At 43.9% G+C, this 27,646-nt stretch overlaps 1 protein-coding gene across 5 annotated transcripts in view; it reads right to left on the bottom strand.

The window, feature by feature from the left end:
• The window catches only part of LOC137631723 (uncharacterized), a 109,525-nt gene that overhangs the window by 14,929 nt on the left and 66,950 nt on the right, over positions 1 to 27,646 (bottom strand). For all 5 annotated transcript variants that reach the window (XM_068363611.1, XM_068363613.1, XM_068363612.1 and 2 more), the window contains exons 10-12: positions 12,728 to 12,955; positions 8,699 to 8,821; positions 8,424 to 8,534 (exon numbers count right to left, since the gene is read on the bottom strand). In XM_068363611.1, coding sequence (XP_068219712.1) covers positions 8,424 to 8,534; positions 8,699 to 8,821; positions 12,728 to 12,955 — 462 coding nt within the window. The remainder of the gene's footprint in view (positions 1 to 8,423; positions 8,535 to 8,698; positions 8,822 to 12,727; positions 12,956 to 27,646) is intronic.

The following is a 27,646-nucleotide window of genomic DNA, read 5'->3' on the forward strand; positions in this document are numbered from 1 at the left end:
TTGTTGACGTTCAGAACGTTCAACTTGCGCTCTATCGTTACGATAGAGAGAGAGTATTTCACGGTTTCACGTTGCAGTAAGAGTAAACCGATTCTAGCGTTTCGTTCATTCTTTCTTAGCTTAAATGGTTTTAATTCTAATAAAGGAACTTTTTATTTGGGAAACCTTTCAGTTTTTTTTCCTTTAACAAATAATATGTTTTAACGATATATAATTGGGCTCATCTCTCAGGTTCTAAGTCAAGAGAGAGAGATAGAGACGGAGGGAGAGAGAGGAGGATAAACGTTTCGTTCAAGCGGGTAACGTTGTTCTCGTTTTTTACTCTTCTCCCTAGTCGCTATAGGGGAAGAAGGTAAAACGTTTCTAGAGTTTTATTCTTGTTCCCAGGCTTTATGCGGTGAGAGATTTTAAACGTAGTTTATTTGATCTAGTGTTTAGTCTCTTTTCCAGCCACTGAATTCTTTATCTTTCATTATGTTTTTCTGTTACATTGTAAAACTGTTTTCGCAATTACTACCTTTTAATGAAGGATAGGATTGCGTGTTTCAGGTACAAACCACTTAAAGTTTCGAGTTCAGTGAAATAAGTGCAAACAGAAAATCAAAAGTGATAAAGTGATATGCGCAAAGTGTTACAGTGTTGCGTTCGAGGGTTCGTTTGTTCGTGCCAGTTGTTCACCTTGTCCGATACCTCTTACAAGCTCCCAAGCCCAGGGGAGAAGTAATGTCGAAGGACTTATGGGTTCCACAGGTCTTGATCGACGAACAAACGTTCCCCTCCGTGGTTTCGGGTGTATCTACACACGTTGCCGACGTGATCACCCCACCCACACAAAGACGAGAGAGCCCATTTATTCCTCGTCTGCGGAAGAGGTTTCTCGCAGAAACCATGGACCAAATCTTGCAGCTTTTAAGTGCAAGTCGGTCCCTTCCGCACAAGTCCAACGGCCTAGGTGTAGCCACTGGGTCAGTTCGGACTCGCTGCAGTACGACAACTGCACACCTCCCAAGAGAGGCAAGGTGGTACCGCAACAGGCAGTAACTCCGTCTGTTGCCGCACCAGCTGTTTTAGACCCTCAGTCACAACGGACAGTAGCTCCGTTTGTTGTTGTCTTTCATAGACCCTAGTGGTCCATGCTGCAGACTATACAGTCTCAGCTTGCTCCTTCATGCAGGAGTATCGTGCTGGAAGGTTGACAATGCACCTGTTAATCTACAACCCGCCGAGGTTGTGCGCTCAGCAGATACTGCGGCTGCCTGCTCCCACACTCCACCTGTGAGAGCTCCACCACCGATGCGCAGTCCACCCTGCCAGACGCATGTTCTTGCTGCACCATCTGCTAACATGCGTGAGCTACCGCATCAGCAGTGGGAAGGTTCTGTAGAGCTGCCGGGTTCCAGCACTATGCGGCATTCTCCGCAGCCCTTGCAGCATGCTCTGCATACCTTACAGCATGCTCCGCATACCATGCTGCATGAGCCGCATTCCTTACAGCATGCTCCGCATACCATACCGCATGCTCCTCAACCCACCGCAGCCCCTCCCACGCACCAGCACTCTGCTTTTGTTGTTGCCAGCTCCCACACTCCGACTGCAGAGAAGGTTGACGATGCACCCGTGGGCCTACACCTCCCACGGTTGTGCGCCCGGCAGGGCTTCCTGCTCTCACACTCTTGTTGTGAGAGCTCCTCCACCCATGCACAGTCAACCCTGCCAGATGTATGATGACTCCCACACACAGAGCACTCCGTTGCCGTGCGTGAGCTACCACAAGCTGCCGTGTTTTGACACGGTGTGTCAGCCTCCGCAACACACTGTGGTTACCGCCACTCGCCCGCAGCAAACTAGTCAGTCAGGAGTTGAGGCTTCCCACACAACTTTGGTTGTTGCCAACTCACAGACTGTCAAACAGTTACATGACGTTGCCTTCTGGTCTGCTACTTATACACCAGTGCTGTATGTCCTCACGCTCCTGTTGTGGTTGACAGTTCATTTTTTGACAGTTCACAGACTGTCAAGCAGTTTCATAACGTTGCCTTCTGGTCTGCTGCTTTTGCACCAGTGAAACCCTCACTGAGAGAACCTAGCTTTTCTCGGATATGGTTCCTGTAGATGAGAAAGTGCTGTTCTCCCTCCTTCTGATATTCCCTTGAGGACTCTGTCATTTGGAGAGGAGCCTTAAGCTGCTTAGCCTCCTATGGACTTTTATTTAAGCATAACATGCTTCCAGGGAGGGTAAATGGTTCCGCTTCAGTCGCTAACCCCGTCTGTTGCCACACCTGCTCCCATAGACCTTGGGCTTTGTTGCAAGACATGCAGTCCAAGCTTAGTCCTTGATAGAGGATTTTTTACGGAGAAGACCCTTCTTGCCAACGACCTTCCTACCGGTTGGTTGTACGCCCTGTTGATGCTGAGGTATCCTACTCACGTCCGCCAGTTGAGATGGTTCCTCCACCGGTGCGACCCAGTGTGGGTTGCCAGTCGCACGTTGATGTTATGCTACTCTCGGAGGTGGTTGTGGACGTTCAGTGTGTCACTGGGAAGACGTTCAACAACCAGCAGAGGTGACTTGTTGTGACGCAGTGCGGCAACCTCAGCAACCCGATAAGGGGTTGTCTGTACTACCCAGACAATCTAGACAGTTTCGGGTTGTCGCTGTACTTCCTCGCTTCCCCATGGTTGACAGTTCACAGACTGTGCAGCAGTACCATGATCTTGTGTCCGGCTCCGTCACGCATCCACCAGTGCGACCGGATTCAGCGAGTCAGACGTTGCCCACTCCGTTGCCGTTTCCTCATCAGTTTCGGATGAGGAACCCTCTGATGAGGACATGGCTGAACAAGAAGATCAATCCCCAGCCCTGCTATCCATCCAGAAGATGCTGAAGAAGGAATACGGCCCTGTCAGGCTGTGGATGAGTCTGGTTAGGACACTGTCATCCGTGGTGCAATTGGTGTCACTTGGAAGACTACACCTCCGTCCTCTTCGGTTTCATCTAGCTCTTCACTGGAAAAGGACAAGACGCTAGAAGCGGCCTCGATCCCGGTTTCCGGAAGATAAGTCTGGTCTAACCTGAGGAAAGGACTTTATCAACCTTTTATAGGGTCTTCCCCTGACTGTTCAGACTCCCAACCACGTTCTCTTCTCAGACGCATCGGACGTAGGCTGGGGTGCGACCTTAGGCGGTAGGGAATGCTCGGGATTATGGAACTTGCGTCAAAGGACAATGCATTTTAACTGCAAGAAGCTTCTGGCAGTACGTCTGACCTGGAAAAGCTTCAGGTCTCTCCTTCAAGACAAAGTAATGGAGGTCAACACGGACAACTCCCTGCTTTGATGTTCATCTCCTAGCAAGGAGGGACCTACTCTCTGACATGGTGCGAGTTCGCTAGTGACCTCCTCTCCTGTTCAACAGGTCTAGACTTTTCACTAGTAACAAATTTCTTCCAAGGCAACTTGAATGTCTTAGCAGTTTGTCTCAGTAGGAAGGGACAATAATTCCAACATATTGGACCCTCCACAGAGATGTATGCAAGAGACTTTGGGTCACCTGGGGCCAGCCAACCATAGATCTCTTCGCTACCTCGATGTCCAAAAGGCTCTCAATACTTTGCTCACCTATCCCGGACCCAGCAGTGGTTCTTTTAGATGCCTTTCTACTAGATTAGTCTCATCTAGATCTTATGCATTCCCTCCGTTCTAGATTGTCAACAAGGTACTGCAGAAGTTCGCCTCTCACGTTGGGACAAAGTTGACACTAGTTGCTTCCCTCTGGCCCGCGAGAGAATAACTTACCGAGGTACTTCGATGGCTAGTAGACGTTCCCAGAACTCTTCCCCTAAGGGTGGACCTGCTACGTCTGCCACGCGTAAGAAGGTACTCCAAGGCCTCCACGCTCTTCGTCTCACTGCCTTCAGAGTATCGAAAGACTCTCGAGAACTAGAGGTTTTTCAAAGGAGGCAACCAGAGCGATTGTTAGAGCAAGGAGAACATCCACCCTTAGAGTCTACCAATCGAAGTGGGGAATCTTCCTAAACTGGTGCAAGTCAGTATCCGTATCCTCGACCAGTACCTCTGTAACTCAAATAGCTGACTTCCTCTTATATCTGAGAAAAGAGCGATCTCTTTCAGCTCCCACTTTCAAGGGTTACAGAAGCATGTTGGCATCAGTCTTCCGTCACAGAGGCTTAGATCTTTTTAACAATAAAGATCTACAGGACCTCCTTAAGTCTTTTGAGACCACGAAGGAGCGTCGTTTGGTTACACCTGGCTGGAATTTAGACGTGGTTCTAAGATTCCTTATGTTAGACAGGTTCGAACCACTTCAATCAGCCTCCCTGAAAGATCTCACCTTTAAGACTCTTTTCCTGATATGCTTTACCAGCTAAAAGAGTCAGTGAGATTCATGCCTTCAGCAAGAACATCGGATTTTCATCCGAAACGGCTACATGTTCTACATCTTGGTTTTCTAGCCAAACACGAGCTGCCTTCTCGGCCTTGACCAATATCGTTCGTTATTCCAAACTTATCGATATGGTTGGAAATGAACTAGAAAGAGTATTATGTCCTGTAGAGCTCTTAAGTTCTATTTTAAAAACCTTTTACGAGGCCCGTCTGAAGCTTTATAGTGTTCAGTTAAGAATTCATCTTTGCCTATGTCAGAGAATTCTTTATCCTATTATTTTCAGACTGTTAATACGAGAAGCTCATTCCCTTCTGAATGAGGAAGACCAAGCTTGGCTGAAGGTAAGGACACACGAAGTTAGAGCTATCACAACTTCCGTGACCTTTTAATAAAATAGATCTCTGCAAAATATTTTCGACGCAACCTTTTGGAAAAGCTAATCAGTGTTCGCGTCTTTCATCTTAAGAATGTCCAGTCTCTTTACGAGAACTGCTACACTCTGGGACCATTCGTAGCAACGAGTGCAGTAGTGGTGGGGGCTCCACCACTACAATTCCCTAATTCCAGAACCTTTTTAATCTTTCTCTTGAAATTTTTCTGGGTTGTCCGGAAGGCTAAGAAGCCTTCCGCATCCTGGTTGATTTGGCGGGTGGTCAAATTCTTTCTTGAGAAGCGCCTAGATTAGAGGTTGTGATGAGGTCCTTTAGTATGGGTTGCAGCCCTTCATACTTCAGCACCTAGGAGTCGCTCAGCATCCTAAGAGGATCGCTAGGCTCAGTAAGGAAGACGTACTTAAAAAGGCAGAGTAATGGTTCAAGTCGACTTCCTTACCAGGTACTTATTTATTTTATGTTTGTTATTTTGAATAACGGCTAAAATAAGATACGGGATACTTAGCTTCTTTGTTAACATGTATGCTGGTCTCCACCCACCACCCTGGGTGTGAATCAGCTACATGATCATCGGGTAAGATTAATATTGAAAAATGTTATTTTCATTAGTAAAATAAATTTTTGAATATACTTACCCGATGATCATGAATTTAAGGACCCGCCCTTCCTCCCCATAGAGAACCAGTGGACCGAGGAAAAATTGAGTTCTTGTTGACAAGAAGTACTTGAGTACCTACTCACAGATGGCGCTGTTGTGTACACCCCCACCTGTATAGCGATCGCTGGCGTATCCCGACCGTAGATTTCTGTCGGGCAACAGAGTTGACAGCTACATGATCATCGGGTAAGTATATTCAAAAATTTATTTTACTAATGAAAATAACATTTTTTCAACAATAAGGTTATGTAAGCTTAGGAAATGTAGAAACCTCATCATATTCTGGCTTGTTTGTTCATCCGCATCTTTCTGTTCAGAAGGATGAACCAAGACTTTACTTGCTGGTTTTCAGGTTTGTTTACAGCTTTTCATCGGAGCTGCTATGTATTTGTTTGTAGTACTGAGCCTTATGATGAAGGCATGACTGTTAGAATTAACTGCATGCTTAGTACCACATACAGGATGGTACAGTCTGGGTAGATACTGAAGACCAAACAAGAGAACAATCCTGGAAACAAGTTTAATGAAATAACTAAAACACTTCGTCACAATAGATTGATACCGCAAATCTTTAGTCTTCCTTAATGAACCTATTTTTCTTCCAAATAGATTAATCACCAAAATTCTTACAAAACTTTCTCAAAAAACCGATTTTTTGTGCAATTGAAGAAGACACAGACCGAATGTGTTTCTCAAAAGTAAACTTGCTGTCGAAATCACACTTGAAATTTTAAAAGACTCATACAGAGTAGAAACATTATCAATGCTGAGATCAAGATTTTGAGGAGCAACTTTCCTTGACCTACTTATAATCATACTTTGAGTTTGATGCAAAGTTGTTATGCTTGCAAACAACTTGTATCTGAATATCATGACATCCACATTCATAGCATGACTTATGAAAAGCAGGGTACTCAGTCCTGATATACAAAGCCATTCCCCTTTCCTTAAGAATGGCCTCCTATTTCAAGTATTGGTTTCTTAAAACCTGTAATAAGAAGATCAGATGATTGCCTCATTTAAGAAACCAAAGTTTCTGAGCATAATAGAATATTATACTGTCAGGAGGCAACCATATGGTCTTGAATATTGGCATGCAGTCCATGAATATTGCATTACATCACATGACATTGGCAAAGTCTACAGATGTACTGGTCCTCGATTTTGCTCAATGTCTCCAAACAGAATAAGAATTAAAAGCAACAAAAAAGTTTCATCATATCTAAAGATAAACTAAACAATAATGATAATCGAAACAATATGTACACGGACATAGATAAAGTGACTCATATAACCCATAGACTAAAGATAGATGTCTGATAAAATTGGTCAATATGGTGGAGCCGACACACTGCAAGACTAGGTACCCTCCAGGATACCTACCTCCAATGAAGGGAGGACAGAAAATGTTTATGGTTTTTAAAATGAATACCAGAAAGCACGATAAAGAAACATACAGAAAAGGCAACCTCTTGATAAACCACTAGGCATCCATGACCTTTCTGTTAAGCCTACACAAAACTCTTATTATAAAACAAGAGGAGGAGAAAACAGATAGCAAAGGAAAATGGCCCACGTCTTCTAACTTTCCACATGATTACAAGTACAAAATTCACTTGATTGGTTGATGTTAACTCTGCAAGGGTTATAAGAGATCCTGAATCATTATGACTATTACAAAGTCATTTTGCTATTTTAATATGAACCGGGTTACATAAGGAAAACCTTTAAAAATAAACGTAGATTTACACGGTCAGTTCCAACCTTGTAGAAAACTTTCATCCTTGTGTGGAATAGCAAATATAAATTATTTTGCAAGATTTCATCTACACATCAAAATCTTATATTTCAAAAGATTTACTGAATCAGATGTCTGCAAATGTATCCCTCAAATAACATAAGCTTAAAAGCATTTCTTAAATTCACATACTTCAGCATAGAAGATATGGAGAGTTGACGATCCCATGGCCCACGTTCATAAAGAAGTGAACGTACTGGAATTTTCAGCATCTTATAAGGTACGTGTAGGCGTAAACATCACTCAACACTATATTACTGTACACAGTTTTTTTTTTTTTTTTTTTTAAATCATCATAATTTTCAGATATATTTTCTCTTTGTTTCATCCTTTTAAATACATATTTTCTTATTTTTTTCCATGACATTTTTTTTGTTTGCACAAGCATAAAAATTTTTATTTCAAATTTGTAAAACCATTGCTTATATTAATTAAGGAGATATAAATTGACGAGTTTCACAAAACCATCACCCATAAAACGAGTTACAGAAGGGTTGTAACATAGCAGCTACTTCTGCAAAGGTAAATTATTGTTTTCATCCACCATCTCTGCATTCATTTTGGATCTCTAATTCTTTACTTTGTTAAGTATTTGGGTATTTAAGGAATTTTGACGAAGGAAAAATCTATTTCTGGGGAGAGACCTGTGACGCCCGGTGAAATTTTCTAAACTCTAATTAGTTACCCAGGAAAGAATGACTGACTCCGCCAAAATTATTTCTGCATTGTTCTATAGGCTATGAAACTATCAGAAAAAAAAATTGCCTTCCTTTCACTGTACGATACCTGAAAACTTTAATACTTATATTGTTTCTTCTACAGTATAACAGTCTATACAGTTGTAATTCAATTGTATAACTAAGCTCAAATAAAAAAATCATACCTCAACTGCCAAGTGAAAATAATTTCATCACTGATTAAGTACAAATTCTACATTGCATTAATTTTAAGATATGTGCCAAGTAATTTTAGTCATAAAGGAAAAACACTTATATCTAATTATCTTAAGACAACTTAAGAGTACTAGTTCTCCATTGTTATAACAAAAATAAGATGACAACTATGGGAAAGCATGTATTCCCTCTCCTTAGTTAAAAAGAAAACTAAGACTACAATCTCGCAGTGTAACTAGCAGTAGATTTCTGTTTGATCAAAGATGTAATATCATACCTGTTTGTTGCCTCTATAAGCCGCCAAGAGGAGAGGTGTCCTGTCGTGATTGTCAACAGCATTCACATTAGCCCCATTTTCCAGCAAAAGTTCACAGATTTCCTCCACACCCTATAAATGGTATAAAGCCCATTAGGTTCCATAAAGAAAAGGTGATACATAAATGGATTCAAGGAAAAAGAAGGAAAATTAGCCATTCATTTTCAAAAGTAAAATATTAAAACCATATTACTACAAATGAAAATTTTCATACTTTAAAATTAACTAAGTAGTACCTTATAAACGGCATGGTGCAACAAAGTCCATCCTCTTTTATCTCTGCTGTTAGGGTCACCTCCCCAAGCCATTCCAGATATTACATGATCTTTATCTGCAGTTCTCACTGCACGGATTAATGCCTGAAATTCAAAGATTAATTCACTATACAATATTCTCCTAGTTCTGATAACATTCTGAAATTCTTTTGGGAAACTGAATCATGACAATACATAAAAAGACACTTCAATATTGTTTGAAAAATATGCAAAAAAAAATATTGCAAATAAAAAATATGAGAAAAATAGAATAGCATATTTGGGTTCATATGAAGGAAATGCAAGAACTGTATCTTAATTTTGAAATTGGTCGTGAATATGCAATAGAAAACTCATAGGATATGGTAAATATGCGTGTATAAATTGGTGAATGTATCAGCAAAAGTATTTTACACGGAAAAAAATGTCAGTGATAATAGGCTATGAGTTTTTCCTAGTAAAGGAAGATAAAGACAAAGGATACCAAGAGCAATGAAAATACAAGAACATAATTTCATTCAGCTATCTTTAACCTATACATCAATAAAACTTTTGAATAGATGACACCGTTGGAAGAGGCAGTGAATGAGTTTAAGCTCTTCTGGAACTTAATTTTGCGAACAGGAAACCAACTTATTTAGTTTCTTTGTATTATATATATACTCAGGAAACCTTCCCAAACAATATATACTGAAAATAAGTTTTAGAAACTTCAGTAGGTCATTTGTAATATAAAAATAAATACCTTATACAGGATATTGTTCCAAAAGTTTTTGTTTAATTTCCAAATTTACAATGACAGATTTCTCATGAGCTAAACATTTTGAAGATTTAAATAAATATCTAATAATAACAATATCTAAAAGATAATTCAATATTATCTATCTGAGCCAGTAAGAACAAATTCTCACAAATATTACTGGAAATCAGTTGTCAGTTATACATGGTGAATGAAAGGTCCAGTGATAGGGGCCAATGGACATGTAATTAATTTACATTTTGGACACACTTTTACTATTTTGCTTTGTATTTAGTAATGTCGGAGGAGAGACTTTAAGCTAGAGTGCATGGTACAATATATGCAGTAAGATCACTTAAATTTTGTAGGAATTTTTCCTTGGAGAGAGTTTTAGCAGCAATTAGGGGCTTACCAAATCAGTATTTGCTGAAAAATATTTAAAGAATCCTTGTTCTCTAACAAGATCTCTAATCTTTAGTTACCTACCACACTAACTGCAAGGGCTGTGATTTAATAAGTGTATTATTTCAGTTATATCAATGGATGAATCTTATTAATATTAAAAGCTGTAACAGTTTGGAACAGAGGCAGTTCACTAAGAGGTGAGTTTGGTGTATGAGTTTTTAAAGGACTTTAAATTTCTAATTTCTTTCCTTCATAACCCATCTCACGACTTTAAATTTCTTAATTCTTTCCTTAATAACAAACCTCCATCAAAGTGTGAGTCTGCTATATAAACATTAGGGGAGGTTAATAAAAATAAATGGAATCCTAATGATAAAATGTGTTACAGTATTTCTATACTCACTTCGAGACTGAATTGTGTTTACATTAGCCACTAAATGCTGCCTTGGTGAGCAACTGGCATGGCCTTTTGAAGGGAAGAAAATGAAGTAATTTTAAATTTTAGGAAACATCGATATTGACTCAGCTTAGAGAGAAAGCAACTTGAACATCAGGTAAGTATAGTAATAAAAAAATTTATCAACATATTTGTTTTTTCCATTGTACTTGGACTCTATTTATAGCAGCTGCTGTTTTGGTATTCGAATCTTCTACCACAACTGTCCCTGCATCATTCTCCTAAGTGCCCAAAAGCTCTCTTGACCATCTCTTCTGGTTCCTTTACACCTATAATATTTCCATGAAAAAGATTGTAAAATGGGTTACCTAAATACACAGAGCACACAGTTATCCTCAGCAGTAAGGTGTATCTAAGGTATTTTTTTTCTTAAAAATACTTATGGATACTCATAAGCCAATTTCTTATAAGATATTTGGTTTTCAGTTACCTAGTTCCTTTGTACAATTGTACAAGCAATATCTCATGGTATTGTTACCCTTTCCCCTTTTCCTTGTCCTTATAGATTTCACTAATCGATAAATTAGTCCCTAATTGATAGATTAGCGTTTTTACTTCTGTTCTTCAGAGCTGCGTGCTCCTAATACAAAGGGTAGCTTAGAGCCCTTTATCAGCTTCAGAGTTCCATCTTCAATATAGTCTTCCAACATGACAGCAGTTATCCCTCTTAGTAATAAATGAGGATAAAGATCCAATACACACTGCTGAGAGAAATGAACATTACTTGTAATGTTTGTGGCTTACAATCAAATGGTTTGACAGTAAGAGAAGTAGTTTCTTCATTAAGTTTATTAAGATGAGGGAGAAAATTTCAACTACAACAATGACTTTTCTCCTAGACAAGCGGAAATAAAAACAGTGGAAAGAGATTTTGGTCCAAAGATCACCTCAGAAATTGGTTGATGGGTCAAAGAGGATGGTGGAAAATTTTGTCCTTATAGTATGAATAATCCCAAATAACTTTAGCAATTAGACATGTCAGTGGTTATGTTGTGGAAAGTTTCTAAACATCTTAAGGAATTAAACTTGCACAAGTCAATAAGGCACTGGTAACAGGTCTGCAGGACATGATATTAACTTTACAGAAGCTTCTGCAACTGTACAGTCAGTAGATAACCACAAAGAAGAGATGATTATTGCTGATGGACCATTGAAATGATTGTGTCAAGCCTCATGCTGAAGATATTGTAAGAATCTTTCTTTGGAGAGAGTATTAGCAGCAGATAAGGGCTTACCAAATCAATATTTGCTGAACAATATTTTAAAGAATCCTTGTTCTCTAACAAGATTTCTGATCTTTAGTTACCTATCCTCAGCAGGAAGGTGTATCTAAGGTAATTTCTTCTTAAAAATAGTTATGGATATCATTTAGATGAAAATGTTGGCTAAGTATTTCTTTTCTTCATAGTTTTTCTTAAAGCTCGCTTCCATCAGCATCTTTCTATAGCTCTTGCAAATTGGGTCTCATAAAACAATCAAATACTGTACAAGAATAATCAAGTGCCAAAATTACATAAACATTTGCCTGTTGTTAAGAGTCAATCTCTCTCTCTCTCTCTCTCTCTCTCTCTCTCTCTCTCTCTCTCTCTCTCTCTCTCTCTCTCTCTCTCTCTCTCTCTCATATTTTGTACGTATTCAACAATCAACAACATAACCTGGAAGTATTGATGACCTTACTCCCTTGATCGAGCAAAACCAAGAAAATGCAAAAATGAAGCTACAATAAATGGAAAAAATGTCTTAACCCGTTCTGTGTAGTTGATATTTGCAAAGAACAGTACCAATTTAAGGCACTTCCATAATCTTCATCTTCTAAGGAAAATTTTCCCAATATCTGACATAATGTATATGCTCCCAATAGTTATGCATTTGGGGCAATGCTCAATTTTTTTTTTTTCAATATACTCTCCCCCTTTTGGGGATTGACAAAACTCTGCCATAAAGAGTTGCCGTAAGGTCAACAGCTGAAGTCTTCATTAAATCTAACTAAAAAGTCCCTGAGTTGAAAAATTTCTTATAAGAAATCTTTATTTAAAAAACAGAAATAAAATGATAAAAAGATAAAACAAAATGTATGAAATATTGAATCACATAATTTTTTCATTATCTAGCAATACCTAAGTGGAAAATAATTCAGCTTAATTATTCTTTCACTACACAATATGGAGCTTAATCTACATTTAATGTGTGGAACTTATAAGAACACAGAATGTTCAGATGTATAGACAACCTTGGTGAAAATAAAGAAACATAGGTGAATCCTTATAATGTCTTGAAAATAGATGAAATCTGCGAGGATTCACATGGGGATTTAATTTAACATAGTAGGCCTACAAGTTTTTTGCATATATGTCCGGTACATACACATCAGTTACATGCAAAATTAATAAATAAATGCTAGCTTCCTTACCAGGTCAGAATATAGAAGACTATTTTTATTCCTAATGTTGTCCTTTGCACATTTCTCAATTAGGAATTCAACAGCAGCTGCCTGTCCCCACTTCCCAGCGACATGAAGGGGCGTATTGCCTTCCTCATCAGTTCCATTGATGTCACATCCGCGGCCTATGAGAACTGTCATAACATCTTCAAAACCTTCCCTTGCAGCTTCATGGAGAGGCGTTGCACCGACTTTATCCTGGACAAAGATAAATACTGTACAGTACATGACTCCCTCCAGAATATTTTCAATCCAAAACACATACCAATCATATTTGTAAACAGACATGAACTAATATCCCAGGGGCATTTATTATGGATTATGGTGACAAAGATGACATGTTTCATGTATACCTCACTCCTCATATGGCCAAACTCTATCACAATTGGAATCACAATATCTATGCTGTTATTATAATGTGATAATATAAACTTTCATAGATTATAAAAATTAATATAAAAAATTTGACAACATTCCCATACAATTTTCCATAACTAATACATACACAAAGTTTATAAATTATGTGACTGGATCATTCAACAAGATGTTGCACGATTCAAGGTTTTGTACATTTATTTTCATATTAGCATACATCTAGGTAATATTTGTAATGCTAAGCAAGAACATACCCTAAAAACTATCAAGCAAGTCTTTGTAAGTCAGGTGATATATAACACTGGTCTGAATCTCTAAACAGCCTTTTTGGGCTTGGCCATGTCGTCCTGATGGAAGGTTCCTTTAGGTAGCTTTCTAAAGGATATTTACTACAGTGATACTCCCAGAGAATTAAACCGCCTCAGCCACCTTCCCCCTTATGTCCTTCCTTCAGCGGAAGTGAATATCACGGGGGGAAGATTGAGCCGGCCCTGACGGCTGCCGGTGGGAAACCTAACATGCTTTTGAGAAGTCCTCAGCCCTCTCTTGGTCTGCCATCCACATTTATTGCCGCCGGCGTCCTTTTGTGGATGGGTGGAAGCCAGAATCAGATGGATTCTTACCCCTTCCATTGGAACTCTCATATTGGCAAGGAGACAGTAGGCAGCCTGGTAGTCCTCCTACACTTCCAATTGTTGTGCTAAACCATAATAATAGGAAACTCTCCTTCCTTAATGCTTTCTCTCTCTCTATCAGTTAGTGCCACCAGGTACTAACCTAACCCCGGTAGTGCGCCGGTTGAACTACAGTATACAAATATACAGTAGTACACATATTTTCTAACATACTCTGTGTTTCCTATCACAGTCTATTGTTGGGACCACGATATCATGTTGAGGTTGAGTAATCCCTCAACACCCAGATGGTTTCTTCGATCACCGGGATCCTAAAAAATCATCGATCAGTATCAAAATATACTACAGGTGGATAATGTTAGTATAAACACTTACTAACCCTAACTCTACTTCCTAGAGTTTCTTCTACCTTGTATTCTCCCGAACAGGGAATCCAAATATTATTACTGACGGTGGTCTCAGCAATGGCCTGGGAAAGGAAACACAGATATGTGTCTTTTCTACTTCCTTTCCAGCTTACTAGCCTAAGCTATTATATAAAATAGTGATTAATATTGTTAATAAAATGTATGCTTTTATATCAATGATATAAAAACCACTATACTCATTGGATCCATTTCCTTTACAGGAGGAGCCGATGGTGAAGCGTGCAGCCCTGTTCTGCAACCACAAGGGTAAGGACTTTAGTGGACACACGATGTGCAGGACTCATGCCCCCTGCTGTATCGTGTCAGGAGCCCTAAAGTATTGGGACCCGAAGGGTTGCTCCACCTGCTCAACCCTGCTGGCCAACGGCTTCGGAGAAGCCATCCCAGTCAACTCGGAGACTAGGGACACAGCGAGGGAGACCCTTCGCAGGTGGGTAAGAAGGTTCCAAAAGAACTCGCTGGGACCATACCTACCCAATGACTCCCTAAGGTGCATTCTGTTCCCCAAGCCTCTAGTAAACGCGGTAGTGCCCCAGAAACAGGTCCAGCCTCCTCTCACACAGCTGAAGATCGATGCGGACATACACAAGGCACTAGAAGGCATGGACATCTGTTCTTGTCCACCGACATGGAACAGGACCTACTGCAAGGAGGTCCTGAAGAAGACGTGGAACAACCACGAACAGAGGAAGAAGGATCCGTTTCGACGGTAACTGAGGACCCTCAGTTCACTGTGACAGCATGCCAACTTATGCCGTCAACCTCTTCAACCCCAACTCCTCAACCAACTACATAGGTCAACAAGACTAAGCGATCCTCACATCGATCCAGCGGATGTTGGAAGCGTTCCAGAAGGAACAGGAGACAATGAAGCAGTCTATCCAACTAAATCAGAGAATGATACAGGAAAAGAACCGCCCTGGATCTCCCTCACTGCTCCAAATCCAACCCTGGAGGTACGCAGAGCATATGCCCATGATGAATGGGAAACTATTTTCAACTTACCCAGACTGTTACGTAAGAATGCTGGATGAACTTGCATCCCGTGAGGAAACGGTACCAAAGGAAGTTATTGTCTTCGAACATGACAAGGCGCTAGCCATCCTTTTAAAGTCCTTGAAAGGAGCCGGATACACCTACTCAAAAGTCTCAGCACTGAGCAAGAGGCATCCCACCTTTATTGCTCCTTCCTCCATCTCTTTCCCCTTTTCGGAGAAAGCTCTACACTTTGTCATCAAGGCAGTTGAAAAGGGCAAACCCTGCCCAACTCTAGAGGAATGCAAACCATTCTCTCTAGCAATGCCTACCTGCGAGGAGAAGTGGAAAGACGTCCACATAACCTTCTCCGTCTCGAAATTGGATCCAGAGATACCAGGAAAGCAGTTCAATGAGAACCTTCCGAAGTTGCCAGACCATCTTCTGAGGAGGGAACAGGAGACGAAAGAGAGACTTGCAGCCTCCCTTTTTCATCAGAACTGCCTGGAAATGTGCGCAGGCCTACATAACGCCCCAGAAATGTTTCTTTTCCTGGCTAAGTCTCACATGGATACCCTTGTGAAGGACTTATATGCTTTCATCAAGGCAAGGAGAGCCTGTAGAGAGCACGTGTTTGCCTCAGCGACAGTGAAACATGATCCCAGGAAGCTGATTTCATCATGCATCTGGGATAAGGACCTTTTCCCACAGGAAATGGTCCGAGAGGTCATAGCCAGAGCAGCCACGGAGAATAGGCACCTTCTCCAAAAGGGGGGCATGACCTCAAAGGGGAAATCTTCCTCAGACGGAGGTCGCCAGTCTAAGAACAAAAAGGTAAGGAGATCACGCAGACCTGCGCAACTTCTGGCCGTGACCATGGCCACGGTGCCTCAACTGGTAGCCCAGCCTCAGACCACCTTCCAGATGGTCCCTCAACAGCTGGTAGCCCAGTCGCCAGCACTTAACCCTGGCTTTGAGAGGCACTCGACCACCTTTCGCCATACAAAGGAAAAGACCGGAAACCCCTCACGGGACCAAGGAGGACGTGGTGACGGAAACAACTCCTCAGAACCTCCCAAGTAATGAGGGGTTCCAGGTAGGGGGCAGACTGTACCACTTTTGGGATCGCTGGACCTTTGATCCCGGGGCCCACAGCCTAATCACGAATGGACTCAGGTGGAGATGGAACAGAACTCCACCCCGTTTTCCAGAATTCTTCCAACACTCCACCCCCTCATTAGAAGAATATACCTCAGAACTCTTGAACAAGACAGTAATAAGGAAAGTGAAGTCCATCAAATTCCAGGGAAGGCTGTTTTGTGTTCCCAAGAAAGACTCAGACAAACTCAGTCCTTCTAGCCTTGTCTCCACTCAACAAGTTCATCGAGAACAACAAGTTCAGAATGCTTACTTTGCAACACATAAGGAGCCTTCTACCAAAAGGGGCGTACAGAGTCTCAATAGACATGGCAGACGCTTACTGGCATCTGCCGGTCAGCCGCCCCTTCTTCTCCTACCTAGGATTCAAACTACAGAAGAAGAAGTTTGTCTTTAGAGCAATACCCTTCGGACTGAACACAGTCCCAAGGATATTCACGAAGCTAGCAAACACAATTGTCCAACAGCTACGCTCCCAAAGACTTCAAGTGGTAGCATATCTAGACGATTGGCTGGTATGGGCAGCATCCAAAACTACTTGTCTGCAAGCAGCCAAAAAGGTGATCCAGTTCCTGGAACACCTGGGCTTCAAAATCAATCGCAAGAAGTCTCGCCTCTCTCCAGCTCAACAGTTCCAGTGGCTAGGAATCCAATGGGACTTAAAAGTCACACCATCTCTCCATTCCATCCAAGAAGAGGAGAGAAATAGCAGGATCTGTCAGGAGACTAATCTGTCACAAGAGGATTTCAAGATGCCAACAGGAAAGAGTATTGGGCTCTCTCCAGTTTGCAGCAGTGACAGACCTGGTGCTAAAAGCACGTCTGAAAGATGCGTCAGGAGTCTGGAGGAAATACGCATCAAACGCTCGAAGAAATCAACTAAGGTTGACCCCGACCTTGTTGCGCACGCAGTTAAGGCCGTGGTCAACAGGCAAGAGCCTAGCACGGACAATTCCCCTGCAACCACCACAACCATCAGTGGTGATACACACGGATGCCTCCTTGGAGGATGGGGAGGCCACTATCACTACAAAACAGTGCAAGGGAATTGGTCGCAACAGCTCAAAACCTTTAAGGTCAACATTTTGAAAGCTATAGCAGTCTTCCTGACATTGAAGAAACTTTCCCCTTGCAGATCAATCCACATCAGATTGATCCTGGACAACGAGGTGATAGTAAAGTGTCTAAATAAACAAGGCTCGAGATTACCCCATATCAACCATGTGATATTAGCCATCTTCTACCTGGCAAGTAGGAAGGGATGGCACCTATCAGCAGTTCACCTACAAGGGGTCCGCAATGTGACGGCAGACGCTCTATCCAGGCGAAAGCCGATAGAGACAGAATGGTCCCTAGACACAGACTCATTCTCCTTCATCTCGGAAAAAGTCCCGGAACTGCAGATCGACCTCTTTGAAACGAGCGACAGCAAGAAACTACCTTGTTGCGTAGCCCCTTATATGGACCCTCAAGCAGAGGAGATGGACGCCATGTCCCTCTACTGGAACAGGTGGAATTGCATTTACCTGTTTCCACTAACCAATCTCCTGCTAAGAGTCCTCGAACAAGCTAAGATCCTTCAGAGGGACAACAGCTGTAGTGGCCCAAGTGGCCCAAAAGCAATTGGTTCCCTCTAGTCCTAGAGCTGAAACTGAAGCTGTTTCCTCTGCTGGAACCAGTACTCTCTCAACTGGTCCAAAAGTCGACTGTCTACACTTCATCCTCGAGAACCAACAACCTACATCTCATGATTTTCTCGCTCTAGCTGCGAACAATAAGTTTGGAATCTCGAAGGATAAAGTTGACTTCATCGAAGAGTACAAGTCTGGTTCGACTAGGAGACAATATGAATCGTCATGGAAAAAATGGGCTTCCTTTGTGAAAACAAGGACACCGACAAAGATATCGATAGATATCTGTCTAGCATTCTTCGTATACTAACACGAACAAGGCCTGGCCTCTACTACTATTACCTCGTGTAAATCGGCCCTGGCTAGACCACTTCTGTACGCTTTTGAGGTGGACCTCTCCAGTAAAATATTTAATAAGATCCCAAAAGCATGCGCTAGACTCAAGCCAGCAACCCCTCCAAAGCCCATCACGTGGTCTTTGGACAAAGTCTTGCACTATGCTTCGAACCTAAACAATGAGGATTGTACTCTAAAGGATTCAACACAGAAAGTCATTTTTCTGTTTGCAATAGCCTCAGGGGCTAGAGTTAGTGAAATAGTAGCCTTATCCAGAAACGAAGGCCATATTCAGTTCCTAGACTCAGGAGCACTGAACCTTTTTCTAGACTCAGGAGAACTGAACCTTTTTCCTGATCCTGCGACGAGCTACCCATTAGAGGTGGGGTCCTTGGAGAATCTGCCCACTGAAGGAAGATGCCTCTCTGTGCCCAGTAGAGTGTCTTAAGGTCTATCTTCGAAAAACTTCAGACTTCAAGGGAGGACAGCTCTTCAGAGGTGAAACCTCAGGATCAAACCTATCTTTAAGACAACTGAGAGCAAAGCTCACCTACTTTATTCGCAGAGCGGATCCTGACAGTACACCCGCAGGTCACGATCCGAGGAAAGTTGCTTCTTCGTTGAACTCCTTCCAACATATGGATTTTGAAAGACTCTGCCCATATACTGGATGGAGATCATTCAGGGTCTTCTATAAACATTATGCGAAGCAAGTACATGAAATAAAACATTTTGTGGTGGCATCGGGTAGTGTCATTAAACCTGTCGTTTAGTGCTGCGATGAACAGTGGACTGCTTTGGGACTTTACAATGCATCGGGTGCATGGGTATACCTACCCTCTAGTGCAAATCACAGCGATGATTAGCATACTGTTCTATATAGGTGCATATCTGACCAATAACACCAGTGCCGAGTGAACGTCTGCGTCACAGTGTCTATGCATTTCCGAACATCTGGACATGTCAGATAGATTTGGTTTCACATCTCCATTGAGTGGCGTTATTCCAATAATATATTTACTGTATATATATTTTTTCTACACGAGAAAATATGGACCTTGATGTGTTGCAATGCTGGATCAGATTCATACTCTGTTGTAACTACTTTTCATAAATTAGTTGCAAAATAAAATACAAAAACGTATTTGCGTCTTATTACTGCTGCCTCAGTTTTAGACTAATAAAATATACCATAGTTTTATCTAATCTCTGTATAGGGCATATAACTTGAAATCAAAACAACGATTTCCTAAAGAACGAATCTTACATTCTCATGGTAAGTAAAAAGGTAAGCTCCAAAGTTTTCCCTATTATTCTTACGGAAATACAAACCTTGAATCCTTATCATCGATATGTGGAGGCACATACACAAACCCACAGCTAATAGTAATTTCAAGACAATTCTCTGGTATGCTTTCATCAGGACGACATGGCCCAAGCTCAAAAAATGGATTTTGAGCGAAGCGAAAAATCTATTTTTGGGTAAGATAGCCTTCACGTCCTGATGGAAGGTTCCTTCAGTAGCTTCCTGAGGGTATATATGACTACAGTAGATATTCCCAGAGAATTAAACTAAAGGTTTCACAGAATTCTAACTTCTGGCGCGAGTACCCATAAGGTTTCCCTTTAGGATATCGTATAATAACAGGGGACGTATGCTTGACACGCCACATAGCTATCTGCACCCCACATAGCGTTTACGCTTCGAGGGGGAAAGTGTGGCAAGTATGGGAGGAGCCGTTACAAAACTCACCTCCTGCGTTACTGTTACGGTACCTAGTGATGTAAACAAACGGCCGCCATAGCTGGCCGCCATCTTGACTGACATCACATCCGTGCGCTTCATTCCTTCCGGCGTCTCTATCAGCCTCCATGATACAATAAGAAAGGGAGGGGCCTGACAGGCCAGAATAGAGAATCAGGGTGGGTCCATCGGGACATCATGGCTATCTCACCCAAAAATAGATTTTTCGCTTCACTCAAAATCCGTTTTTTGGGCTCAAGCCATGACGTCCTGATGGAAGTGTACCAGAGAATTAGTGTATCGTGGATTTTTCCCATTTTGGTAGTGCCTTTGACTTCTAAACAATATTCCTTTGGTCTGATGACCTTAGAGACCGTGACATCTCCGTTACATGTCACTACCAATGGCATAAACTATGACATGGCTTCCTGCCCCCCTGGCAGGGAAGTCCTATTTGGACGAAAGGAACATCTTGAAGTAACCTGATGAAGAAAACTCACCTGTAGACGAGGATCTTGTCGGTCTCGCAGACAGATTAGGAAAGTTAAGTACTTGTGTGGGAACAAATATTTCACTTTCTTTAGGTGAGTATATATCAGATAGGAGCAATATTATAACATGAATTATAATAGAGATCAAAATAGGGGCAATAAAACTCTGTAACAGTAGTGTATTTCATATAGTAGGGCGAAATAAGACGCATATGATAGCGATAATATGAAATAAAGTAAATAATTTACAGTAAAAATTGTTGGTTAACAAACATAGACTAAAGACTACATAAGACAAATGTGTGGAATCTGAAAAGAAAGAACTTGCCATTACACACATAAGTTCCAAGGGAACTATAAAGTCTTTTAAAGTCTCAATGCACTTCATGTCGAAATAAACATGTGGCACACGTGTTCAAGTCTATGTTACTTCACCTTGTAGAAGAACAGTCTCTCGTGACACTAAGTGGCACTTAAAATCACTATGTATCGCACTAGGGTCAACACAGGCACCCGTTGAGTTAGAGTCCCGAAATAACTCACTGTCTTACGCAGCACTAAGCAGCAGGTTTTAATACACTACCTGCGGCTACCACGAATCTCTTGACTTCGTGCACCTGCTTCGCATAGTGTTTGAAAAACACTCTCGAGGATTTCCAGCCTGTGAAAGATCGAAGGCTTTCGAAATCCATTCCTTGGAAGAAATTTAGGGAAGAGGTGACTTTTCTAGGATCATGACCTGCAGGTGTACTGTCAGGATCCGCTCTGCGAATAAAGTAGGTGATCTTCGCCCTTAGTTGTTTAAGTGACAAATCACTTCCCGATGTTTCTCCTTTAAAGAGTTGTCCTCCGCCAAAGTCTGAAGTTCTTTGAAGATAGACCTTTACTCTCCACTGGGCATAGAGAGACATCTTCCTTCAGAGGGCAGATTCTCCAGGGACCCCACCTCTTAGTAGGGAGTTCATTCTTAGCGAGAAATGATGGGTCAGGGAAGAGGGTAAGTTCCCCTGTTTCGGCGAACTGTATCTGGCCCTCTTCTCTAGATAAAGCCACTATTTCACTGATTCGGGCTCCCGAGGCGAGAGCAAAAAGGAAAATCACTTTTTGAGTCAAGTCTTTCAGAGGGCAAGATTCATTGTCCAGGCTAGAGGCAAAATGGAGCACCTTATCAAGAGACCAGGAGATGGGTCTCGGAGGGGGTGCAGGACGGAGTCTAGCACATGCCTTTGGAAGTTTGTTAAAGATTTCGTTGGACAGGTCTATCTGGAAGGCATAAAGTAATGGTCTTGTCAAGGCCGATTTACAAGTGGAAATCGTATTGGCTGCTAAGCCTTGTCCATGAAGGTGAATGAAGGACAGGCAGAAATCTGGAGATTTCCGTAGGATTCTTTGCCTTGGCGAAAGACACACTTCTTCCAGGATGACTCATATTGCCCTCTGGTAGACTTTGTTTTGTATTCCTCTAGGAAGTCTAAACATTTCTTCGAGATTCCGAACCTTTTCTTCACGGCCAGGGAGAGAAAATCATGAGATGAAGGTCTTAAATTTTCCTTGATGATGCGAAGACAGTCGACTTCTGAACCTGCTGGGAGAGAACTGGGTCCGGCAGAGGGATCAGCTTGGGCTGTTGTTCCAGGACCAGAGGGAACCAGATGCTCCGGGGCCACTTGGGAGCCACTAGGACTGCTGTTCCTTTGAAGGTTCTCAGCTTGGAGAGGACTTTCAGCAGAAGGTTGGGTGGAGGGAACAGGTAAATCTTGGACCATCTGTTCCAATCCAGCGACATGGCGTCCACCGCTTCCGCTTTGGGGTCCTCGTATGGGGCCACGTATAGAGCAAGTTGGTTGTTGTCGCTCGTCCCAAAGAGGTCGATCTGCAGTTCCGGGACTTGATGGGAGATGAAGGGGAATGAGTCTGCATCTAGGGACCATTCCGACTCAATGGGGCTTGTCCTCAATAGAGCTTCCGCCGTCACATTGCGGAATCCTTCTAGGTGAACTGCTGAGAGGTGCCATCTCTTCTTGTCCGCTAGGCGGAAGATGGGTAATAGCACTTGGTTGAGTTGGGGCGATCGTGAGCCCTAACAGTTAAGACATCTGACCACAACGGCGCTGTCCAGAGTGAGACAGATGTGGATCGAAGGACGAGGGGACAGTTTTTTCAGAGTAAGAAGAACCGCCATGGCCTCCAAGATGTTGATGTGAAACGTCTTGAATAGGGGAGACCATGTTCCTTGAACTTGTCGCTGGTGGGAGTTACCCCCCCCCCCCCATCCTTCTAGCGAGGCATCCGGGTGGATGGTGACCAACGGAGGTGGTGGTTGAAGAGGAACTGATCTTTTCAGGTTCTTTGCCTCCGACCACGGCTTTAGGAGTGAGCGAAGCCTGGTTGGCAGAGGTCTCTTGAGATCTCTTCGAGCGATGGATGCGTTTCTTCTCCAGACTCCCGATGCATCTTTTAGCTGTGCTCGTAATACTGGGTCTGTCACTGAGGCGAACTGGAGGGAGCCGAGCACTCGTTCCTGTTGTCGTCTTGAAACCCGCTTGGATTTTAGAAGTCTTTAGACAGATCTGTCTATTTCCTTCCTTTTCTTCAGAGAGATGGAAAGACGGCGTGACTGAAGGTTCCAATGGATTCCCAGCCATTGGAACTTCTGAGCTGGAGACAGTCGAGACTTTTTGGTGTTGATTTTGAAACCCAGATGTTTCAGGAACTGGGTCACCTTTTTGCAGGCACGCGAGCATTCTTCTGACGATGTCGCCCAGACCAGCCAACCGTCCAGGTAAGCCATCACCTGGACGCCTTGAAGGCGTAGGTGTTGGACGATCGTGTCTGTGAGCTTCATGAAGATTCTTGGGGCCACGTTGAGTCCGAAGGGCATAGCCCTGAAGGCGTATTGTCTTCGTTGAAGCCTGAATCCTAGATAGGAGGAAGCCTGGTGATTCATTGGAATGTGCCAGTAGGCGTCCGCCAGGTCTATTGAGACCGTGTAAGCCTTGTGAGGCAGTAGGGCTCTTATATGTTGAAGAGTCAGCATCTTGAATTTGTTGTTCGCAATGAACTTGTTGAGAGGGGACAAGTCCAGAATGACTCTGAGTTTGTCTGAGTCTTTCTTGGGAACACAGAACAGTCTTCCCTGGAACCTGGTGGACTTTACCCTCTTGATCACCTTCTTGTTCAAGAGTTCTAGGACATATTCTTCCAGGATGGGGGTTGAGTGTTGGAAGAATTGGTGGAAGGTTGGAGGTGGTGTTATCCAGCTCCACCCTAGTCCCTTCTTGACGATGCTGTGGGCCCAAGGATCGAAGGTCCAACAATCCTGGAAGTAGCGGAGTCTTTCTCCCACCGGAAGCACTTCATTGCTTCAAGTTTCCCGAGGATTTACCACCTCGGCCACCTGCTCCCCTTCCTCCTCTCCCTCTGGATAGACGACGAGAGAAGTCTTTGCCAGAGCCTCTACCTTTGGGGCGAAAGGTAGTGGATTGCCTTTCATAGGCAGGGGTAAAGATTGGTGACTGGGCCACCACCGGCTGAGGGACCAACTGAAAGGTCTGCTGTGGCTGAGCCACTAGCTGGGGAGTAGCGGGTGCCGGAAACTGGCGTTTGGCCTGACGCTGCTGGGGTCTGGGCTTGTTGGGCTTCTTCTTAGGCTGTCTAGCATCATTCTGTGAAGATTTCCTCTTTCGGGACATGCCCCACTTGTTGAGAAGGTTCCTATTCTCAGTGGCGGCTCTGTCCGCAATCTCTTTCACCAGGTCCACGGGAAAGAGATATTTGCCCCAGATGTTGGAGGAAATCAGTTTCCGGGGTTCGTGTTTGACGGTGGCATCCGCAAACTCGAACTCTCTACAGGCTCTCCGGTCCTTGATGAAGCTGTATAAGTCCTTCAGCAAGGTGGCAAGGTGGGTCTTTGCGAAAACCATGTAGAAGCCTGGGACCCGAATGTCCCCAGCCATTGTCTCGAGTTGCACTTGAAGAGACAGAGAGGCAGCCAACCTCTCCTTTGTGTCCTGCTCCCAACGCAAAAGGTACTCGGTGAGCTTGGGGAGGTTCCCATTAAACTGCCGTCCAGCGACGTCAGCCTCCAGCTTTCCAACCGTGAACGTTAACTGGATGTCTTTCCAGCTTTTATCATCGAGAGGTAGGGCGAGGGAGAGAGGCCTACATTCCTCCAATGTAGGGCAGGGTTTTCCTTCCTCCATGGCCTTCAACACAGAATGCAAGGCCTTTTCCACAAAGGGAAAGACCATGGTGGGAGGAGCAAGAAAGGTTGGGCGTTTCTTGCTTAGTGCCGGCATCTTGGAGTTGGTGTAACCCCTGCTCTTGAGGCAGTCGGCCAGCATAGCCTGAGCCTTGGAGTGGTCAAACACTATGACCTCCTGAGGTTCGGTCTCCTTCTTGGAGACTGGTTCGGACTTAAGACGGATGTAACAGTCCGGATAGGCGTCAAAACTAGGGTAGAACTCCACCTCTTCAAGGGGGATGGTGCCTAGTTTATCATTAATAAAGATGCGTCCAGCCGTGATGGGCATGTGTTTTGCATGCCTCCAGGGATTGGTCACTGAGCAGGAGGGAAGATCCTTGATGGAGATCTTCTTCGGCTGCTTCTTCATGCTCATGATTTCCCTATTGAGGTCCGCGTGCCCCTGGCGGAGCTTCTCATCCAGGAATGCCACCAGAGCTTGGAGGGTATCCTGGGTGCCCGCCACCACAGGTACTGGAGTGGCAGATGTAGAGGGGACTGGTTCTGAGACCACGACGGAAGCCACGGAAGGTGGACGGGCGATCTCGCCCTCAGAATCAGGGGTCTCCACTTGATCCTCTTCCTCTTCTTGACCCTCAGCCATCAGGGTCCTTTCAGTGTCTTCGGACACATCCGACATCCTCTCCACTTCGTCAATATGACAGCCTTGGAGAGCGTCCGATACATCCGGTTCGACCCTCAGTTGGACGTAGGGGATCTCATCCTTGGGAATAACGGCATCAGCAGATGCCTTAGGAAAGAGCAGGGCTCTCATCTTCTCGCTTGGGAGATAAGGCCATGCGGCGTTCTTCTGGAAACCGCGCACCCACTTGTGCAGTTTCTCTCGGGCGTTGTCCCTGGCCTCCGCTGACGGAGGGTTCTCGAATGCCTCATCAAGCAGGCTCTTGCATACCGTGCAGGCCTGCGGATCCCAATAGCAAAGGTTCCCCTTCGAGATGGGACAGCCAGCGTGGGTTCGGCACGCCAGGTGGCCGTAGAAGTTCGGGCGACGAACACCGCAGAAGGCGCTCTCACACTTCACATACTCCTCCTGTGAAAGAAAGAGGAAATTAATATTTGGAAGTCAATATCATTATGACTTACAGTAATCTTAGATTAGAATTAAGTTAATAAACTTATAATATAAGATTCCATTTATGTATAAGCTTAGGATAGGTAAGCTAAAAAGGAGGTAGGAAAGACAAATACTTGTGCATCCCGCCCAGCCAATTGCCGCGACCCCACACTGTAACTAATTCAAGAGGACCGTCATGGGCCCTGGGAGGATGAAGAACATCCGTGTTGGATGAGCCAAGCTTAGGCTTCCTCTAGGGAACTAGGTACGGTAAGAGGGGGAAGCTGAATTCATTCAGTATACTGTATAAGAAAAGGGGGATAAGCTAAGCCCCCTTATCAGGTTAGGTCTCGGCAAGAGACTGCGCATGGATGCGCAGAATATGCTTGAAAGATTTTACTGTACAACTATACACAATAGTTTTCAGTCTAGGGTATAACTATACCATAGGTGTACTGGCTATTATCCATAGCTGCACAATAAAAGCTGCCGGCACTGGGCCGGCAGGAGGGAGGAGTGACTGTCCACTGTAAAGCCAATATTGGTGGCGCCGACAGCCTGGCGGCATGCCGGAAGCTCATCAATATTGGTGGCGCCGACAGCCTGGCGGCATACCGGAAGCTCGTCTGGTGCCGGCAGGTCCCCATCAAGGAGGGACCCTTCCAAGCTATCAGTCTATGTGGCAGAGATAGAGGGTGACACCTTAGGTGATGGCAGATCGCCGGCAAGCCGGCGGACCCGGAAGCCGGTAGATGGCCGGCAACGGCAGACCAACACTGACATCATTCAATGAGGCAGATAGGGTACCGAAGACACTGACGGCTAGCACCGGCAGAATGGAGGCGGCAGTGGACCGGCACTAAGAGAAAGAGAGGGATAGGATTAGAGGAGAGAGAGGGAAGGGTAATACCCAGTACCCATTCCTTTCTTCCTCCGGAAGAAGTGTTCAAATGAGGGGGAGGGATGCGCCTTTCATCCGGCGGCAGAGAGCCGGCAGTCGACTATGTTGCCAGTGGCGGCCCAAAGGAGGACCGAAGAACACTTAAAGCAGGGAGGTCCTCCGCCGGCAGACCGACCGACGAATGCTATCCCATAGTTCGACTATATGCGGGAAGCGTAGCAGTACGGACTAACCAACGAAAGGACTAAGCCGAACCCACAACCCGCTGGCACGCGGTGGAGTTGTAGGACGGCGGACAGGGGTGTGATGGCTAACCAACACAAAAGGGATAGAGGGGGAGGGGAGAGAGTCCTGAGGGGGAGTGTATGGGGGAAGCGTAGCTCCCACCGGCACTCCCAGGGGTGGGGATTCTGTTCAGGGCTAGCCTGTCTAGGTATGAAGAGTCCATTCTCCAGCCTAGGGTAGGTTAGCACAGAGTAGGTACAGCACTAGTGTCCTGTCCTAAACTATAAAGAAGCAGAATCCCCTAGGACTGCCTAACCTAGGCTAGGTGAGCAAGTCTCCTAGGCCAGGAAAGGCAGGGGTAGGACAAGTCGCTAGGCCACAGGGAGGAAGGGTCGTAACCCAACCAAGTGTGGACTAGGGGGAAGGGCAGAGCCCCACCACCTTCGCCCTCCAGCAGGGACCAGAAGGAGAGTACATTCTCCTAAAGGATGGCTGGGGACAAGCGACTCTTACTCTGAGGTTCCGTCCCAAACTCAAAGCGTATATACTATGGCAAGGAGTGGGGAAGGAACATTTCTAGCCTAACCTACCCGAATGTATCAAGGTAGGAGGGCTAGGATGTAGCCTAGGCTACCTCAGAGGGAGGAGATTACCTTAGATAAGGTAACTGGG

This window comes from Palaemon carinicauda, chromosome 40 (assembly GCF_036898095.1).
Source record: "Palaemon carinicauda isolate YSFRI2023 chromosome 40, ASM3689809v2, whole genome shotgun sequence".
Lineage (NCBI taxonomy): Eukaryota > Metazoa > Arthropoda > Malacostraca > Decapoda > Palaemonidae > Palaemon > Palaemon carinicauda.